General features: G+C 41.3%; 2 protein-coding genes across 2 annotated transcripts; one reads left to right on the top strand and one right to left on the bottom strand.

Annotated features, from left to right (window-relative positions):
• Nucleotides 1-425: 425 nt before the first annotated feature.
• On the top strand, nt 426-8,362 carry LOC132011799 (olfactory receptor 51E1). The gene is made up of 2 exons (XM_059390944.1): nt 426-505; nt 7,285-8,362. Exon 2 carries the CDS (start codon nt 7,327-7,329, stop codon nt 8,278-8,280), a length of 954 nt encoding a protein of 317 aa, XP_059246927.1. The 5' UTR covers nt 426-505; nt 7,285-7,326; the 3' UTR covers nt 8,281-8,362.
• A 12,332-nt stretch (nt 8,363-20,694) lies between these two features.
• On the bottom strand, nt 20,695-21,465 carry LOC132011790 (olfactory receptor 51G1-like). Its single transcript, XM_059390933.1, has one exon. The coding sequence runs from the start codon at nt 21,463-21,465 to the stop codon at nt 20,695-20,697; it is 771 nt and encodes a 256-aa protein (XP_059246916.1).

Genomic DNA, 21,465 nt, shown 5'->3' with positions numbered 1-21,465 from the left:
CTTATTCTGTTTTTCCTCTGTCTGAGTTTACTGAGCCTGGGAAGAAACGTGGAAAAACGCTCCTCACAAAGTCCACAGTCACACAAATGAGTTTCTTGTAGCCTTTCCTTACTCATCCGCCTGTCAAACTTTACATTGGGAACTGGCCAATATCCTGACTGGCACAGGGCCCATCTGGAGAGTACTCTAGAGACCCTCTCTACCCACTTCCCTTCCTTCCCCATACCCGGGGTGCACTTTCCCAGGACACAAAAGCCAAGAAGGACATCAGACGCACAGTTGGCTACTGAGGGGGTACTTGCTGATAGACCCTCGGGGCAACACGCCTGCCCCCCAGGAGGGGAAAGCAGAAGGAGGGAGGAGGTAAGACAGAATAAATAACCTTGATCAGGGAGGCACAAAGAAGGGGGTGGAGACAGAGAATGCAGAACTTCAGCACAGTCTGCCAGACATCTTTGGGAAGAGGACTGGAGAAAAAGACACACATTACTTCCAGGCCATTGCGGTGAGTGCAGGAGACCAGGGGGTATGCAGAGATGTGTGGGTTTCTTGTAGGTAGGGAATTCCCGTTAGACCTGTCAAATCTAAGGGAGGAGAAACCAGGGTATGATGAAGTATAGGGGTGGAGCCGGGGAACATGAAGGAGGCTCCCGACTCAAAGGACAGTGTTAGCAGTTTCTGTGTGGGATAAAGGGAAGTGTGGACAGTGGTAGATGTTGCCTATGGGTAGTTTTCAAGCAATTTTTAATTATCAGTTTCCTGGGGGGGCCCATCTAGGGCTTGGCAGGAGTTGGTCTAAATGAAGGTGAAGGGACAGAAAACAAACTGGGTTGGGGTTGGGTTAGAGTTAGGTTGGTGTTTGTGTGTTAACAGGACAGTCCCAGGTGTTAGTGTGTGTAAAGCTTAGTTTGTGATTGGAGGTTTAGGCCTTGTTCTGTCATCTGTATTGGGAGTTAGACTGTGGCTTATATTGGGACTTAGCAGTCTTCCTGGAGCTCTGGCCCTGACTCTGTCTATGCCTGGGTCAGGCTCCAGTCTTCATCCCATATAAAAAGTGCATTATTGCCACACCGTGACTTCCTCTGCCATGCACTCTGTTCCCCAGCTTCACTAAACCACTCATAGCTTTCCAAACAAAGTATACTCTCTTTCTAGGTCTTCAAATTTGCCAGTGTGCACTTTTTTTTTTTAAGATTTTTATAGTTATTTATTTAGAGTGAGACAGAGTGAGAGAGAGCTCAAGCTAGGGTTGGGGGTACAGGGAGAGAGAGAAGCAAGCTCTCTGCTCAGGGGCTGGATTCTAGGAACCTGAGATCATGCCCTAAGCCAAAGGTAAACACTGCTTAACCATTTGAGCCACCCAGGTACCCCACCAGTGTGTGTGTAATTTTAACAAATTACATCCAGTCTGTTGGTTTAGTTCCCCCAAGTCACTCAGAATTAGATGAAGGCCCTTTGCCATGTCCTGTAAGCCATTACATGATCTGGCCCCTTTCTTCCTTTCTGACCTCATCTTCTAAATCTCTCCTGTGCTCTCTGTATCTCTGGCTCCATTGACCTTCTTTCTGTTCTGTGAATCCTCAGAACAGAAGACCTTCTCCTTTTGTTTCCTCAGCTCCTTCCCTAGATCTTAGAATGGCTGGCATGTTCCTACACAGCTCTTGGTTCATATGTCACCTCCTCAGAGAGGCTGTCACTGACCCCCTCTCAAATATGGGTGCCCTACCTGTCCCCTACCCTCTTCCTCCATCTTATCTTGGTGCATTTATCTTTCCCTCACATGTTATTGCTTATTTGTTTATTTTTTGTTATTTCCTTCATAGTGTGTGAGCTCTACGCACTATGATCTTTTCTGTTTCATCCGCTGTTTTATCTCCAGTTTTGGTACATGGAGCCAAACATACTCAGTGTTTTTACTGTCTGTCTGAATGATGCTGGCCCCATACTCTCCATCCTGTCTGGTTAACTGACTAACTCTGTAAGTCTTGGCTCAGAGGTCGCCTCCTCAGGGAAGTCCTCTGGGACTGACAACTTGGTAACCTATTGTCTGCTTTGCTTCTGAGGTCTGTACTTACCCCTATGCTAGCATTTAACACAACATGTTGTGATAGCTTCATGTTTTGTCTCAATTTCTCCCCACCCCTGGAGTTCTGAGCTGTGCCTTGTTCACTCTATGTCTCATTATCTCCAATGCTTAGCACAGGTTCTGGTACATGGCAGCCAGTAAATCAATAATTACTGGAAAAAGATCAATAGATCAATCAAAGTCCAAGATCAGGCTTTTTCACTGCACCACATTTGCCTGTGTGTAGGCAGCAGAGTAGCTCTGATGGGCACTGATTATTGGGTCAAGCTTTGCAGGTCTGTGGGACTTTTACTGACTCTGGTCCTATATGTGGGATGTGGAGGGGCAGGGACCTGAATCCCTGGAGCTCTGTTTGGGGGTGACTTTGGAGGGCCAGGCTGACTAGAGTAAGTAAAATGAGGCTCCCAGCTGTAGTAAGGCTCTAAAAGTAGAGCCTCACTCTAGTTTTTAGTTGGAAAAATGAGAGAATGCAACTTCTACTCTCATTTTGGCCATTCTAAAATGAGTGGCCAAGGCTCTGTAAAGGTTCATCTGCGTTATCAAATCAAGGCAAAGTAAGAGGGGCAAAAGATGTGGATGATTTGGGGTCAAAGTGATTCTGGGGCTACCACACCCATGGGGTATTAAGGAAAGTACCCCCCTCTAATGAAGTGAGTGATTAGATCTTACAGTTCTTGTCCACCACTGAAGTCTGCCTTCCCTCTTTGGGCCTACGAGTAGGAGCCAGAGGCTCCCAGGTATTCTGGATTCTCTCCAAGGACATTGTCTTCCAGATGTTCCCACAGAGACTGGCAGGGACACCAGAGGTCCTTACCCCACTGCTCTCGGCATGGAGCATTCTGTGTGTTTAGCCCAGACAATGGCAATGACTATGAATCCCATCTTCCATTCCCTCCTTACTCCCCTTCCCTGCTGCACACAAGTGGGGAGAGTTGGTCAAGTGTTCTGAGTCCTGGAGAGGCCCTCTAGACTCACAGGTCCTCAAAGTTTGGATTTCTTGGAGATTAACATTAAAATAGTCCTTATAAAACGTTGGTCCATTCTGAAGGAGACTGAGAGAGGGCAGGGCAGTAGCTTGGCTTATCGGAAAGCATATGGATTTGTCACTAAGAGCTCTAATCAACCCTCAACATCCTTATCAGTCAAATGGGATTAATAATACCTGCCTGACAGGTTGATGAGAGGCTCTAATCATATAAGAAGGAAGTACTGGGTAGAGGATAAAGTTTTTTAATCTCCACTATGGGACCAACCCAAACTTACTACCAGAGGAGTTGGGGCTGAAAGGAGAGTGCCTGAGTCCTGTTCTGGGGGTGGGGGTTCTCTTCCCTGCCTCTTGAGTTGCCTTCTAAGGATCTACCTGGGCCTGGTGTCCTACTTACCTGGCCATTCTACCCTGCCTCTTGGGAAGATTTGATTGCTTTCAAAAGGTGCAGCACAATTAAGGGCAGCCTAGAATAGTAGAAAGTGTATGGGTGTTGATGTTAGTTCAGGTTAAATTTCTGCTTTTCTATTCATCTGTTAAACTCTGTTTTCCATTCATCTGTTAAACCCTAAACATTGTTTAATCCCTTGGGACCTGGTTTTCTGAGCTATAATATAGAGAAGATACATAAGAATTCCAATCATGCAGAATTGTTCTAAGGTTAGAGATCTTCTTTTTACAGTGTCCCATGTTTTGTAGACACTCAGTGATTTCTGTTATCATAAAAAGCAGTAAAATTAGCATTGGGAATGACCTCATTACTCTTCTCTTGGATCAGAAGAAATAGAGCTTGTAGTCCCTGGTCTACTTCTCTGACTGCCTTTCCACGGGTCTCTGAGAAACAGGGAGTTCGGAGAGCTATGGGAAGAATGCAAGAATGGGCTGATGGTGCGAGCTTAGCTGGCAATGGGGGATGGAGTCTGGAAGCCAGGAGGAAGGAATGAGGTTGGAAGGCCTCACAGTGTGTTTCTGCTCTGTGTCGCTGGCAGCTTCTGCTCCCTCCATTCTCAGGAGAGGGCCAAGATGTACTTCATAGTTCTCCAAAGTACATGGCTGGGACTTGCTGAGATAGTGTGACCTTTTCAGAGAAAATCCCAGGCCTATTCCCTAGGGCTAGGATAATCAGGCTTTCAACAACAAAAACAAACAAACAAACAAACAAACAAAAAACAAAAAGGAAGGAAGGAAAGAAAGAAAGAAAAAAGAAAAAAGAAAAAAGACTTTCTTTCTTTTGTTTCCCCTGGAGCTCCAAATGTTCTCTCTCTGAGTAGATGCAAATGGTTTTAATTACCAACAGCCCATTCAGGCAGGATGGCACAGGTTTCCTCTCCCCACCTCCTGGCAGGACTGTGGGAGATTGAGATGTTTTAGGGCTTGTGCCTTCTGGCTGGTCCCTGTAACATTCCTTCATTTTCCTTTTGCTGGGGTGTTCTGTGTCCCAGCTTGATGTTTTCTACCAATAGTAGCTACCCACTTTATACTGCTGAGGTGCCTCCCTTCCTGGACAGCTGTGTCCTCTTCTTGTTGCCATTGTGGGAGATCGTCTGTTACTGTGTCTGTGTGTGTGTGTGTTTGTACTTGCACATGCGTGCACGAGTGTGTGCTTAAGGTGGAGTGGCAATTTAGGTGACAAATAGGGGGAACTGAAATTTTTTGGAAACTTTCTACATATTGAGGAGACTTGTTCCCCATTTTAATGGAAAAAATTTAAAAAGTGCATCATACGAAGTGATAGGTGTTTTATACCCTTTGACAGGTCTTACCTCATAATTTTGCAGGAACACTGTAAGGTTCTTACTGTCTTCTACATTTATTCTGAGCTTAGACTTGAGTTTCTAGCTCCAGAATTCTGCTTACCACATCACTTGGCCCTGAGGGGTAATAGGATGGAATATGCCAATCCAGTGTTTCCTAAAGTGGCACATTGTGACCCCATTCTACCATGTCTGTTCCGTGGAATTTTTGGATGGTGTAGATATCTGGCTCTCTGGAGTAGCAGAGCCTTCTTGCTGATGTCTGCAGAGGAAGGATCCTGGGTCACCCTGTCTCTTGGACATAAACCGTCCTCTGTGCCTACTTTGCATTTGTGTAGAGCCAAGGCTTTGTACCTGCCCCATACTCCATGTATTCTCTTGTGCCTTCTGGATCCCGGGGTAAGAAAGGCCTTTTCTGTTTGACCCTAAAGATTCTTGTTCTAAAATGAAGACTATCATACACTGACCTTCTAAACATTCTTCCATTCTTCTTCAGTGTCTCTGTAGCTCATACAACTGGCAGTCCTTCTTACCTCCTTGGCCATGCTATCCTCATTAGATGTGTATTGAGGGATTCTTCTTTTGATAAAACTCACTTTCATTTTCAATAAATGTTAACTGAATACCAATTAAAAAATATGGTAGGGTTCCTGCCATTCAGGAATCCATAATTCAGGGAAAAACAAATATAGCAATAATTATATAGTTCAGGACTATACATGCTGGAAAAGAGACCTAAACACAGTTCTTTGGGAGCAGAGGGCAGGAAACATTTTATTATAACCAGGGGTAGAAGCTTAGCAAGACAGCATAGGAGAGAGATAGTAAACTAGGGTGTGAAAGATGAGTAAGATTTTGCTCAGTGGGAAGTCAAGGAGGGGGATCTGGGAAGATCTTGATGAAGGGATGAGAAAAAAGATGAAAAAAACATAGAAGCATGGGAATCAATGCCACCTTCATAAAATGGCATGCATTCTAATGTGCTAGAGCACAGGAGCCATGGTCAGCAGTGGTAAGAGAGAAACCTACGGCCAGATGCTGGAAGACAGACTTTTTTGCCACAGCCTAACAGTTTGATCTTTTTTCTAGAATTAATGTGGAACTTTGAAAGGTATTTTCTTTTTCTAAGCAATAGATAGTGATCTGAGTTCATTTGCTTTGAAGATTATTGGAATTGTGCAGATAAACAAGGAGGCGCTGGAAGCATGGCAGACAGACTCAGAGTCTCTGAGCTTGTGTGGCTGTTCAGGCCATCCTGCAGAAGAGAGGACATAGTAGAAGAAAACAGTTAACAACAGCAACAGATGTAATTTTTTGCCCATTTACTGTGTGTAAGGCATTGTGTTAAATACTTTATACTTATCATCTTACTGAATCTTCATAATGAGCTCTGTTAGGCAGCAAATATTATCCTCATTTTAATGATGGGGAAACGGATGCTTAGGAAGGTTAACTGGTTTTCCCTGGGAAGTTATTCACTGGGATATGAATCCAGGATTGATTTCAAAGCTCGTAGTCTTAACAACCATACGATACAGCCTGTAGAAGAGTTTGTTTTTGGACAGGGCGAGTTTGATGTGCTTGAGAGACACACAGGTGATTCCTTTCAGTAAGGCTTTAGAGTTATGAATCTGGATCACAAGAGACAGTTCAAAGCTTACTAAACAGATTTGGAATCCGTAGTTTAGGCATAACAAATGGACTTATAGAAAGGGACAAGATGCTCAGGGTAGAGGGTGTAGAATAAGAGGAAAACTAAGGATAAATTTCTGAGAGCATTATTATCTAAAAGTATGCTTAAGGGTCAAGGATAGGAGGCTGAAGATCCAGAAAGGAGACCAAGAACTGGTGATCATAGAGTGCTTAGGAGCAGTAGGAGGAGAAGAGAGAATTTTTAAGAAGAAGGGAACTCCTTGTAGTGTCATAGGTTATAGAGAGGTCAGCACAGAAGGTTTAAGACACTGATGACTTTGGCTTCTTTGCCTGAAATTCTAAGTTAAATATGGCTCCTTATGCCTTCTTCCTCCAGCACTTTGAATTAAACTTTCATTCTCTGCCCTAAATCTCATGCTTCCAGTGTTTTGCTCTCTGTCTGGTCTGAGGGAACCCTTGTGGAATAGCTCAATGATGGAACAAAGATTCCTGACACAACCTGAGCCCAGTGAATGGTATAAGTCCTTCCTGATGCTGGCCATGAGCTCTTCTTCACACTCAACCGCTCTCTGGCAACTTGTCTTAGTATTTCATTTGTTTTCAGTATTGACTTTAGAGGTGGGATTAGTGATTAGAACTGGGCCTTGAGTTGCAAATGGTGGTTAGGCTGAGTTTAGAATAGAATCAGAGCTTGGATAGTCAATGAAGTTAGATTTTGGGCTAGAGAACAGACATCAGGGTAGAGGGGAAAAAAGATGGCATTGGGATCCTGGAGGATCTGACAATGGCTTGTGTTTTTATTCCAGCCTTTACCTGCCTGGCACTGGTTGAGTCTCAGCTTCTTCACTATGGTGGACCCCAAAAGCAATGAATCCAGTGCCACATATTTTATTTTAATAGGTCTTCCAGGCTTGGAAGAAGCTCAGTTCTGGTTGGCCTTTCCATTGTGCTCCCTCTACCTTATTGCTGTGCTAGGTAACCTGACAATTATCTACATTGTGAGGACTGAGCACAGCCTACATGAGCCCATGTATATTTTTCTTTGCATGCTTTCTGGCCTTGACATCCTTATCTCCACTTCGTCTATGCCCAAAATGATGGCCATCTTCTGGTTCAATTCCACTATCATCCAATTTGATGCTTGTCTGCTACAGATGTTTGCCATCCACTCCTTATCTGGCATGGAGTCCACAGTATTGCTCGCCATGGCCTTTGACCGCTATGTGGCCATTTGCCACCCATTACGCCATGCCACTGTGCTAACATTGCCTCGTGTTACTAAGATTGGCATGGCTGCTGTGGTACGGGGTACTGCACTAATGGCACCCCTGCCTATCTTCATCAAACGGCTGCCTTTCTGCCACTCCAACATTCTTTCCCATTCCTACTGCCTACACCAAGATGTCATGAAGCTGGCTTGTGCTGATATCCGTGTCAATATCATCTATGGCCTCATTGTCATCATCTCTGCCATTGGCCTGGACTCACTTCTCATCTCCTTGTCATATCTACTTATCCTCAAGACTGTATTGGGATTGACACGTGAAGCCCAAGCAAAGGCATTTGGCACTTGTGTCTCTCATGTATGTGCTGTTTTCATATTTTATGTACCTTTCATCGGATTATCTATGGTGCACCGTTTCAGCAAGCGGCATAACTCCCTTCTACCCATCATCATGGCCAATATCTACCTGCTTGTTCCTCCTGTGCTCAACCCTATTGTTTATGGAGTCAAGACAAAGGAGATTCGGCACCGCATCCTTCGTCTTTTCCATGTGACGACCCCTACTTCAGATCCATAGGTGTCAGTGAAAATTCCTTTTTTACTCAAAGTTTTTCAGTTCAAATTTTAATATAACATTTTAGAAGACAGTATTAGAAAAAAAAAATCTTCCCTACTTAAGAAATACAACTGATTCTTTAAACATGAAACTGGTTGAAGAATCTCTATAAGATAGGGGTAGACTCATATCCTACCAAGCCCCATTGTAAAATGTTATTTTCCTTTTATAATTCTCTCTATATAATTATTAGAACCATGAGGTGGTTGTGGCTGGAGGATTATTGTTTCCCATTTACCTATTTAGCCCAAATCTCTAATTGCTTGCACTGATACTCTACAGCATTCTGAGATGAGAGTGACACATCTAAGAGATATTGAAGAAAGGGTTAAGCATGGCAAAGTAAAATAAACACAAGAGTGAAATACAATCAGATAATCTGGCTTAAAACTGTGATTTCCTTTTCAGAATCCCTAACTGTATTGGATCCCAGGAAGAGATATACTTGGATCTTCTTCTTTAAAATAATCTCCACAGAGAATAAATAATTTCTGTTCTTCTGGACACCAGCCCTTAAGAGAAGGATTAGAAGTAGAACCTTGAAAAGTCTATAGTTACCTACATTAATGAAAGAGAACATACTCTGTTTTGAGAGTTTCACAGCTTGTGGAAACTTTTACTTATTTAATTTTCTGATCAACCTTTTGTATGGGAAGGAATATGATTAGTATCACTATTATACCAGTGGGGAAATTAATGTTAATGGGGATCAATGAATTATATGAGATCACAGAAAATTGTCTTTTGATGCCCAATGCCATATTATGAGGGAGGGTCTGTTAGGGAAACCTGTGAGTTAGTGAATTAGACATTTCCAGAGTCTTTCATTTTTTTAGGGGAGGTATTTAATTTTCTTCCTCACTCATTTAGTATTTCATATAGGAATTTCTTGTAAATGTTGCTGATGATTTTAATCCCAATAGTTCTAGGTCCATTTGCCACCATACCTGAGTAGTAACAACATAAGTGTGTTTGGGTCACTCCCCAAAAGTGGCTAGTTTGGAAAATAGTGTGGATAGCAGTAAAGGCACTCACTGGATACCTGGAGAAACACTTCATGGAGAAATGCAGCTCAGAACAACTAGAAGCTCATGTCAGAAATGACAAGTCTCCCACAGACCAGGAATCAAGAGCAGGAAACATCATGAAGCTGAGCAAGGTCAATGGCCCATGTGGCTAGTCAGAAAGCAAGGTTAAGGCAAACATGGCTCAAAAGAAACTGAGAGGCTCACATAACTGGGCACCACATATCTCTTAGACTCTGAATGGCCCTGCAGGGGAAGCTGACAGGATTAGTGCTTGTAAAACAAGACCGTAGGAGAGGCCAATAAAGACTACACCCCTGCCAGCTGTACTTAGCAAGAATGTGATCCCAGAGATCTACCTAAGTGCCTCACAAGGTAGACACAACACTTCTAGAAGAAAGCAGAATGGGAAAGAGAGGGTGTGGGCACTCCAGGAGTGCAGTGGGAATAGACAGAGCAGAAATGAGACTACCACCCATGGTGGAGGGGGTTTATCAGGCCCAAAGAGAGGTACATGAGTGTGAGAAGTAGATAGTATAGCAGAAAGCATGACACAGAGCCAGCCAGAATTTTCTGGCTATGTTTATCAGACTTCTTGGTAGAGAGGGCATGGAGAGAGCATTTCTGATTCCTTGGACTGGAATCCAGAAGATAAGAATTGTGAGCAGTATAGAATCTGGTATGTTCAGCTAGGTGGTGGCCAGCAGAACTAGGAGCATAAACTAGAGTCAGTACAGTCTTTGGTCATTTTGGATGGAGGAGCAGCCTCTTACCCAGTAGTACCCTGATACAGGGATTGGGAGAAAGAGAGAATGAAAGAGGAAGATGTTCGTTCTTAGTGGGAAAGCAATATATGATCACTGTAAACAAACTTGTCCACTCTCAAAATATAAAAGAAAAATATAATAAATTCAGTAAACTTTCACATAAAATGACAAACACTGTTAGCATCTTGGTGTTTATTTGTCCAGATTTTTTTTAAGTAGGCTTCATGCCCAGTGTGGAATCCAGTGAGGGGCCTGAACCCACAACCCCAAGATCAAGACCTAAGCTGAAATCAAGAATTGGATGCTTAACCAACTGAGCGACTGAGGAGCCCCTCTCCAGACTTTTTATTAGTGTTTGTATGCATGCTTCTGTATGGGCATATGATAAATGTGTATATCTGTTTTATAGCTGAAAATATATATCTGAAAGCCTAAACAGGGGGGACAAGATGGCGGGGAAGTAGGAGGAGGCGCCTTTTTAGCCTGTACCCCAAAGTGAGCTGATTACCTACCAAAGAACTCCGATCACCTATGAAATCAGCCTCAGATCAGAATTATACACGTCTGGATCTCTACAGGAGCAGAAGACGCCAGTGGGCAGGTAAAGCGGAGTGGGAATGGTGACTGATATCAGAAGATAAATAAAGGGGCACCTGGGTGGCTCAGTGGGTTAAAGCCTCTACCTTCAGCTCAGGTCATGATCTCAGGGTTCTGGGATCAAGCCCCACATCGGGCTCTCTGCTCAGTGGGGAGCCTGCTTCTCCCTCTCTCTCTCTCTGCCTGCCTCTCTGCCTACTTGTGATCTCTCTCTCTGTCAAATAAATAAATAAAATCTTAAAAAAAAAAAAGAAGATAAATAAAAGGGGGGAGGGAGCCACCAGAGGCGACTGGTTGGAAAGTAATACCCCAGTATGAGCAAGAGTGCCCTGCATCTGGATACCAGCATTAACTTGGAGACTGGTTGAAAGCACTCCAAAAGAGCAAAGGATCGCGGGGGGGGGGGGGGGGGGAATTGTGGGAATCAGGGTGGCTAGGAACAGGGGCTTAAGTCCCCAGCCCCAGGACAGACTCCCCTGGCACTGAGGCAGAGAGAGTGCGGCAGAGAAACCAGGTCTTGGTCCCTAAGCCGACATCGCACCTGAGAACCCCTGGGTTCCATTTCCTGTGAGGGGATGGGAGCCAGGCTGGGCAACAGAACACAAGAGCCCTGCTATAGAGCCTGAGATACTCCCCTGAGAGAGGTACAAATGCCCAGCCGGCGCCTTTTGAGACGTGCCATTGTTTCAGAGCCTAAGACGCCTGCACAAACCATGAACCTGTGCCTCATTCTCAGACCCTGAGACCCGCGCACGACCCACAGCCTCCCCTGAAATTTGTGCGCACAAGCCGGGCACTCTTAGACCCAGAAAGACCAGGCACTCCCAGCCGGGGCCAGCGGGAAAATCTCAGTGTGCGATTGCCGCTTGGAACCTCTCTGGTGGTCTGGAGCTGCCCAGAGAGCCGCCACTGCCTTGGCTTTGGTATAAGCAAAAAGATCTTGCGTCCCCAGGGACCGCGACTTGGAACCTGCTCTGCCAGTGGCCAAGGGGGATCTTATTCTCTGAGAGGGTGATTAGGGTGCAGTTTGTTTTCCCCTAAAACTACAAAAACCATCAAAAGCGGTCAAAGTGAGAGAAAAAAAAAAGTGAACAAACATAAAAACCGCCAGAGAACAAAAGCCTGAAAAAAAAAAAAAACAAAAACAGTTTCCTCAGAGCCCACCCCCTTGAGAGGCGGGTGGGAGGACTTAACTCAGGGAACATCATTGACTGAAAACCCACGTGGCAGGCCCTTCCCCCAGAAAACAAACCAAGAAAGAAGAAAAAAGAGAAAAAAAAATAAAGGACTACAAGAGAACAACCACTACTTCATAGGAAAACTTTTATTTTTCACTCATTCCCACTATTCTGGTTCATTTTTTTTTTTATACATAGGTTTTTTTAAAACCTATTTACCATCACAGAGAGCTGTACAGTACATCAAATTCCATAATAACCTTCTACCATGAACTTTTTTATACATACACCTATGTTTTTCTTTTGTATTTCTATTTTTTGAATTCCTTTTTTAAAATTTTAGTTTAGTCTAGTTTATTCCTTTTTATTTTTATCTTCTAATATTCATATAGAGTTAAACTTCAAAGTAATCCCTTTCCCCAATCAATACTACCCCTACAGGTAAACCAATTTTTAATCCCCCTTTATCTTAGGAAAGTTGAGTCCTTTAACAAAGATATCAAGATACATCCAGGAAGAATCAAAACAACCTTCCTCGCACACACTGAGAATTTATAACCACTCTCACATCCTTTTCTTCCACCAGTGTTTCTGTGTTTTTGTGTTTGTCCTGATAGCATATAAATCTTACACTTGGGGTTCTTTTTGACGAGGTTCTTCCTTTATTTGCATATATATATTTTTTTCACTTGTCATATACTTTTATCAGTCTTTTTGTTTGTCTGTTTTTGTTTGTATACTTCATAAATCTTATGGAAGCCGAAACAGATGAATCAGACACTTTATATATTTTTTATAAAGATTCAGCCATTATCCTAGATTTGAGAAGTGATTCCTAGTCTGTGACAGTTAATATGCTCAGGGTAAGTTTCATGGGTTTGATCTTAAGTGACTTAAACATTTTGTGGGTATAAACACACACACACACACACACACCCCACCACAACCACCACAAGTACACCACAACTACACCACCACTACCACCACCACTAGCACTACCTTCCTTATGTAATTTCTTAATAAATACTAAATGCCAGATATAGAGACAAAGCTATTGAAGGACTCTTTTGACTTCTAGATTAGATTTCTGGTCACTTATTTCATGAATACTCACTGCGTCACCTGGAAGGGCCTGGAGTTAAAGACTAGAATGAGAAGGATAGGCTGCCTCTTTAGGAGATTTGGCTGGAAGTTAAGGTATGTTCTGGAAAAAGACCTTCATCATGTGCCTTTCACACAGGTATCTTTTTACCTTCCCATTTCCTTTGTTTGGACATTGTTGTCTCTGTCCCTACCATCTCAGTCATTTGGATTTTTGTTGGGTCCTGGAAAAGTCTGAATAATAGTAACTCTCAGTCTGTAAGTTACTCATTTTTAAAGGTTTATTTAGGAATGTTTAATAAACATGACTTGTGTTCTCCATTTTGACTACTAGTGCTCTAGTCTCTTGCTTAGAGGAGTGCCATACCTACACATTTGTCTCCTTACCTTGAACATCTTTTGCACTAGCCCAAAATCCCATGTAGTTTGCAGGAGTTTTTCCAAACACAATTCCAATTATCTTGCTCCTCTCCTTAAAATCCACTGAGGGTCTTTTATTGCCTGCCATATAGCATTACTTCTTAGAATGACAGTAGGCCATTCTTTTTCACTTTTATACTGGTCCCCATCTTATTTTTTTGTGTAATATTTCTAATTTTTCCACGTAGTGTTTTTTAGCTACTTTATAGTACTTGCTCTCAGTGGTTTCTTGCACTTTTAAATTCTTTCTTTCATTCTGTTTCCTTTGAATTGCCTTTTGCTGTTTTCTCTTTTTAGTAACACCTTACAAAATGAAGCTCTTTATCAATATGTCAGGCCAAAATAAATATTTTCTCTTCAGTGTTCCAGACTTTTTGGCTCATACTTTGAAACAGGATCATTTATAGTTCATAAAAGTTTGGGGTGAGACTTCTGAGTCATATATGTTCAAATTAGTAAGATACCCTTTATTACTTCTTTAATTAAGATGAGATAAGACTTCCTTGGGTGTGATGCACATGCATGTGGAGGGCTAACCTTTCCACTGTCTTGCCTTTCAGATAGACCTGAATTTGGGAAAAGACCATATTATACCATTGGCTTAGCATTTCAGAGTTGATATTTGATATTTATTATCTCTTAAGGTACAGTAGTTCCTGCTTATCCACAGAGCATACATTCTAAGACCCTCAGTTGGATGTCTGGAACTGCAGATAATATCAAACCCTATATATACTCTACTATATTTTTTTCCTGTATATACATACTTATGATATAATTTGACTTATAAATTAGGCACAGTACGAGGTTAGCAACAGAACTAATAATAAAATAGAACAATTATAATATACATAATAAAAGCTTTGTGAATGTGGTGTCTCTTAAAATATCTTATTGTGCTGTATTCACCTTTCTTCTTGTGATTATGTGAGATGATAAAATGCCTACAGGATAGATGAAGTGAGGTGATTTCTGTAGGCATTGCGATGCAGCACTAGGCAACTATTGACATTCTGATGTGTCAGGGCGAGATTCATCTGTTTCCAGATGTGGTTGACCGCAAGTAGCTGAAGCCATGGAAAGTGAAACTGTGGGTAAGTGGGGGGATACTGTATTCTCAAAACAACTTCTTATCTATTGCCCTCACATCTCAGAGCTTTCTTTATGTTAAACTTGATCCAAAGGGAATGTAGCTGATGCAGAATCAGATTGTAGTTTGCCTTTTTCCACTCCTAAGGAAGCTAATGGGAATAAAGGGCTTTTAATTCTAAGAAAGTTAAAGAATGGGGGGATGGAGAATCTGGATATCTGAAATGGGGACAAAGAAGAGGACACAACTGTTTGTATTAGACTTTACCATGAAAACTTCCAGGCAATGCTTCACCAAGGAAAATGGTAGGCAAAGAAGCCTCTTGGAAAAGTGGACATTCCTGAGAGAGGTTATAGGGAGAATCAGTGCTGAGGCAGGTGAAACCATATCACAGTGTCATGAGCCCAGCATCACATAACTAACATATTTATGTATTCTTTTATTCAATGTAAAGTAAGAACTATTTTGGTGGGGGGAGGTAAACAAATGGAGAAGTATAAGAGAGAGAACCTGATCTTAGAGACTTTTCATTTATTACTCTCAGCAATAGCCATGTGAGCTTGCAAAGTATCCTTTTTTAAAAAATTTTATTTTTTTATAATGTCTGTTACTTAGAGCAGAGTTGGGATGGATGAGAGAAATTCAACTTTAGACCAGAGGTCCTAGGGTAGTTTATATAGGAGGTAGAGTTTCTCTTCGTCATCTTCCCAGACATGTCTGGAGCCCTGACTTACTTCTAAACTGATTTCCTCCTCCTTCTCGTATTCTTCCTTTTCACCTTTTTTGCCACCATGATTGACAGGAAATCTGCTCCCTACCTTTATTTTTAAACTGTTCTTGTGAGTTTTTGTTCTGTATTAAGATATAGACATACAAATATAAAGAGAAGTCATGCTTTCAAAGGTAAAGAGTGTGGAATTTGGAAGGTAAACATTGTTTCTAGTGAAAATCACCCAGAAAAAAATCTTTAGAAAAGGGGGTAATGGGAAGGAACACTTTAAGAAGGAGTAGAAGATGTATCACCCTTTCTTGATCCTGACTTAAGATTTTTTTTTATAAACATATATTTTTATCCCCAGGGGTACAGGTCTGTGAATCGCCAGGTTTACACACTTCACATTAATAATCTTTTTAATATCTGCAGCATCTGTAGTGAGGTCACCACTCTCATTCGTGGTATTGATAATTTGTGTCTTCTCTCTTGTTTCTTTCCTGTTCAGTTTGGCTGGAAGCTTATCAATCAATGCTTTTCTTAATGAAAGAGATTTTGGTTTCATTGATTTTCATTATTGCTTTCCTTTTTCTGTTTTGTTGGTATTTCTCTATTATTTTCTTTCTTCTGCTTATATTGGTTGTAATTTCCTCTTATTTTTCTAGGTTCTTAAGGTGGAAGCTGAGGTACTGGAGTCTTTTTTTCTTATATAGGTCCTGTAGTGCTATACATTTCCTTCTAATTACTACTTTAACCTGCACCTCACAAATTCAATATATTTCATTTTCATTCAGTTCAAAATAATTAGTGATTCCCCTTTTCATTTTTGCTTTGACCTATAGTTATTGTAGATTCTGAGTTAGGAGGTCCTGGCATAGGGCTCAGCAAGCTATAGTTAGCAAGGTTTTGGATCCACGGCCTAAAATGGGAACTGTGAGACAGCAGATGGAGATCACATTGGCCATTTGAAGGTAACTGGTAGCTGATGAGGGATCCTTCAGGACTGTGCTTTATTTGGGGTGTTGTGTGGTATGGAACAAGAAGACAGTCTGATTATAGAAGCACAGGAATCAGCTCATTTCTGAGGGTACTATCCAAGGCTTAACAGGTTTTGTCTTCAGTATGATGTGAAAACAGTCTTAATTAAGAAATTCAAATAACAACCTCTGAAACATGTGATTTTATATGTGATTGAGATTCATTTCTGCTTTCAATCCTCAGGTTCCCTGATAGGTATTCCCACAACACACCTTCTTCTTCTCTTATAATACTCATATGTTTGGGAAGTGCTTATTTAATACTTGTGTTTACTGCTGAGCTGTATGTGAGTGTCTGAGGGCACTATTTCATTGAATCTCTTCATCATTGCACCCTCGGCATTCTGCAGTGTGCCTGGGGTGTAATACATTCTTATGGCAGACATTGACTATTGTTCACCAAACCTAATTCTTTCCCATCCTGGACACACAGTGAGGCATTTCCTAGCCTCCTGTGAGTTGGGTATGATTAAATTCTAGCCATTACTTTCAGTGTGAGTGGAAGTGATCTGTGCCATGTGTAGGACTGGCTCAAAAACCCTCCTATGTGCGGTGTTCTATGTTGACATCACATGTGACTTAGAAACGTGTGTGTTGCATGTGGTAAACCACCAGTAGCCTGAGTTCTTGAAAAGTTATGTAGAGCCTCAAACTTCTCCCTACAACTCCCCACCAACTCATATTTATGCCAGTTGAAGAGGTGAAAATGGAATGTGTTGTCTCTGAACATATTTTTGTTGTTGTTAAAGTAGTCTAGCCTTGTAAATACAACACTGAATAAATAGTTGTTGAATAAAAAGAAAGTAATGGAAATAAAACCTGGAAATGAGGGACTCAGTTTAGATTAGGTCAGACTGCTGCTATCCTGCCAGACAGAGAAGACACTGGAGGTCTGAATTTATGAATTTAATATAAGGAAACTTACATTATTGTTCCTGCTTCCTCTTGGTTATTCAAATCTACCATCTCAGTCATTTCTAGCATTCATTATTCATTATGTTCAAGTCCCTTCTATTTTAAAAACAAGTATAAACCTGCCTAGATTTTATATTCCTCTTTTATATCTTTCCTTTCTTAGTCAAATCTCCTAGAAAAGTTATCTATCACTTATCTCCAAATACACATCTTTCCTCTTTCATTGCTCCAATATAACTTTGGCCTCAGTCAAACTACCAAAAAGCATTCACTATCATCATTAAGGATCTCTGTGTGTTTGGGGTTTTAAGTCTTTATCTTCCTTGACTTTTCAACAGCATTCAACACAGTTGACCACTCCTTCTTTCTTGATACATTTTCTTCCTATGACCTCAGTAGCATCACATTCATGGTTTTCCTCTTACCTCTTTCAGTACCTCTCAGTTTCCTTTACCACATATATTTTTTTCTGTCTTATGAGAGAACATGGTATTAGAGGGTCTGGAATCAGCCGTCAGTTGTTTTGTAGTCACATTTGGGTTGATGGTTTCTATTGCCTTCTGTATATCATGACCTAATTTTTATCTCTATACTAGATCATTTGGCTAATCTAGATCTCCCAGGCTATAAGTCCAATGGCCTGTGTGGTCTAGCCATTTGGATGTTTCCAGGGGAGTTCAGGCTCAGAGTGTCCATAATCAAGCTCATGATATTCTTTACCAAACTAAGTTTCTCTATTCATGTTTTATATTTCAGTTAATCATACCACAATTTACCCTGAAGTGTCCCAAACTAGCAGTCACCCTTGGCCTTTCCTCTTTCTTTTCTTAGCTTCATATTTGATCCAAAATCAAGTTATACAATTTCCACTTATTTAAGTTTGAACCCATCTCTTTTTCTTTATTTCCACACACCCAGTCCAAGTTTCCACTAAATCTCATCTCAACTATTTTAGTGCCTTCTGATAAATTTGCATGCCTTACAGCTTTAACTTAATCTGTTCTCTACAACATAATATAAAATGCTGTATTAAAAATAAATGCAATTGTGTCAAAACTACCCTCATCCATGATTAGCACATTATTTCCCATATTTCTCATTTATGTTTTCATACTTGTCTTGAACCATAGGTTCTTTGCTCTTTGAATTCAGTCGTACTGCTTTTCATTCCATTCCTTTACTGCACCATGCTTCACCTTCTACAAGCTCTTTGGAGACAAGGCTTTCTTTGCCTAATATACCTTTCCCTAAACACTCTATTTTTTCCTAGTTAATTTCTCTTCAAAATTTGGACATCTTCATAATTATATTTTGAGAAAATCCATTCCTAATCCTTTGAACAGGTTAGATACCCTGATTGTGTACTTCCATAGAAACACCCATTAATTAATCCATTTATTCAGTCACAATGGTAGGGAGAATTCTAAACACCCCATGAAAACATCTTGTTCTAATTCCCCAAACCTTTGAATATGTGAAATATCACTTCTGGTATTGTGTTACTATATGGCATAGCTGACCTTAAGATAGATGAATCCTTAGAAGAAGAGACATTTCTGCAACTAGCTGATAACAGAAGAAGTTAGAGATAGTGAAAATATGAGAAGGATGTGATGCATTGTTGCTGGTTTGGTGATGAAAGAGGTCATGTGAGCAGCCTTAAGGAGCTGAGGAAGGCCGATAGACAACAATTGAACAATCTCAAGGGACTGGCTTCTGCCAACAGCCAAATGAATATGGAAACAGATTCTTCTCCAGGGCTTCCAGATAAGAAAGACACACATCCCCTTTCAGCATCACTTTGTAAGGTACACTTGAGGTGTGCCACTGTGGCTCAGTTTAGTATCTGACTTGTGATTTTGGCTTAGGTCATGATCCCAGGTCCTGGGATCAAGCCCTTCACTGGGCTTCATGCTCAGTGGGAGTCTTCTTGGCATTCTTTCCATCTTCTTCTCCCTTTGCCCCTCTCATACTTATATGTCTTCTCTCTCTAAAATAAAAAATCTTGGAAAAAAAAGGTATACTCACGCAGAAATATATTAACAAATATTAGTATTGTAATTTTCTTTCTTAAAAAAACTCTTTATGGAACCAGAGTATTTAACTCAGGTATGAAGGACATTAATTTGGGGAAAATGGCCTGGGAGATCCTGTATGGTGAAAAAGTAGAAAACCTTTAATTAGGTGAGGGACTTTAGTTCAATCAGTTGGTTTGCATTTCTCATATTTCCAGGTCAGCTATCTAAGCTCAACTTGAAACCTTTTCACAAACTTTGCAATTATTTATATGTATTCTTTTCTCTGAAAGACTAGAGGCTCCAGGAGTAAACATTTCTGAGTTATCTCTTAATTAATTAATCTGTTGCCCTTTTTCCCACTCAAATTCATGTATACATTCAAAGGAATTATTAAGCAGCTATTATTTCACAGATACCACTACAAACAGTATATTTTGGCACCCTTGCTTGGGGTTTACAGTCTAGACAAGTGACAAACTATTATATATGTACATATATTGCATAGGACACAAACACAGTTCAGTGAATAATGTGAAAAAAAGAATTGGCCAAGTTTTTCTGAGAAATTAAGCTTCTACTTGACTAATGAGACATGAAGCTAGGATTGATACATGGGTAAGGGGGAAGGGGGATTGTGAGAACATTACAGGCAGAGTAAATGATGTCTGAGAAGACCCTGAGGCCAGGTAAGAGCTTAAACTGATAGTCTTTTGGCTCCAGTCTCACTTATATGTCAACACACTTTAAATCTGCAATTCATATTCCCAACTTATTTTACAGTAAAAAATATTTAATAAGTGATTCATATGGTTTTGGACAAACGAATCTCAGCAGAGTATGCGTAGTTCTGTACAATTCTGTACAGTTTGTACAATATTTCTGGCTTCATCCTGTACCACTCCCTCTTCAAACTCTATATATACACAGTCACACTTGTATCAGTATAACAACTGGTAAAGGCATAAAGAAGTTCAGGAATGGTTATCTTCCCACAACCACATTTATTTCTTTGAAATATGGAGTCTTTTTAAAAATGTTGCTCTTTCTTCCTAGGTTTTTATCTTTCTTACTGAATTTGTACTTGGCCTAGAAAGACTCCATACATTTTTCAAGATGAAACAAAAAACAGTTTCTCCTTTGTAGAGGTTTGTCTGATCTTCCCAGGCAAATTCTGGCAACTACTAATTTGCAGTTCCTCTAGTAATCTCTTGCACAGAATGTTATTATGGCACTTGTGTTCTGGTTCTGTATTTACCTGCCTTTGTCCTGGTACAAGATTGTGTTTGTACCAGGAGAGAAAGGATCATTTTTAATATATTTTTCAGTCTTTAATCCCCAGCACTGTTTCCAGTACCAAGTAAACAGTGAATGTAAATTTGCAACATGGATTATCTTGATGGTCTTCCCACTAGCCTTGACCAGGGGTTTTTAGTGCTTCCTAAGGGTAGCAGTTTCCTGCAAGGAATAGGAAGTCTCTTTTATGGTACCCAGACCCTGTTATATTTCATAGTTTCATCAGCCTTGGTCTTTCCTCTTTAGCATCCTAATCATGGCCTCCCTGATAGGCTTGGATTTCACACTGTAGATGATGGGGTTGAGCACAGGGGGCACCACCAGGTATGTATAGGCAACTAAGGCATGTACAATGGGAGGTAGGTGCCCCCCAAAACGGTGTATCATGGACAGAGTAATGCCTGGGATGAAGAAGACAAAAACAGCCAGGATATGGGAGACACACGTGTTGAAGGCTCGGATGCGTTCCCTGGGAGATGCCAGTCCTAGCACTGTGTGTAGGAGGAGAATGTAGGAGAGAACGATGAGCAGAGAATCAATGCCACCGGTGGACAGTGCCATACAAAGCCCATAGAGGATGTTTATTGTGATGTCAGCACAGGCTCTTCTCATCACATCAGGATGGAAACAGAATGAGTGGGACAAGAGGATCTTATTAGGGCAGAAGTTCAGACGTTTAAGCAGGAAGGGCACTGGGAAGAGACAAAGGGTTGCATGGGCCACAATGGCCAGTCCAATACTAATGATGACATTATCGGTGAGGACAGCTGCATAGTGAAGAGGGTTGGAGATGGCCACAAAACGGTCAAATGACATGGCCAGGAGCACCGACGACTCCACCACAGAGAAAGAATGGAGGAAGAACATCTGGACCAGGCAGGCATTGAAGCCGATGAGCCAATGGTCAAACCAGAGCACAGCCAGGGTGGTGGGCAGTGTGGACAGTGTGAGGCCCACATCGGTGAGGGCCAGCATGGACAGAAAGTAGTACAT

Source organism: Mustela nigripes, chromosome 1 (assembly GCF_022355385.1).
Source record: "Mustela nigripes isolate SB6536 chromosome 1, MUSNIG.SB6536, whole genome shotgun sequence".
Taxonomy (NCBI): Eukaryota; Metazoa; Chordata; class Mammalia; order Carnivora; family Mustelidae; genus Mustela; species Mustela nigripes.
This window is presented reverse-complemented; position numbering and strand designations above follow the sequence as displayed.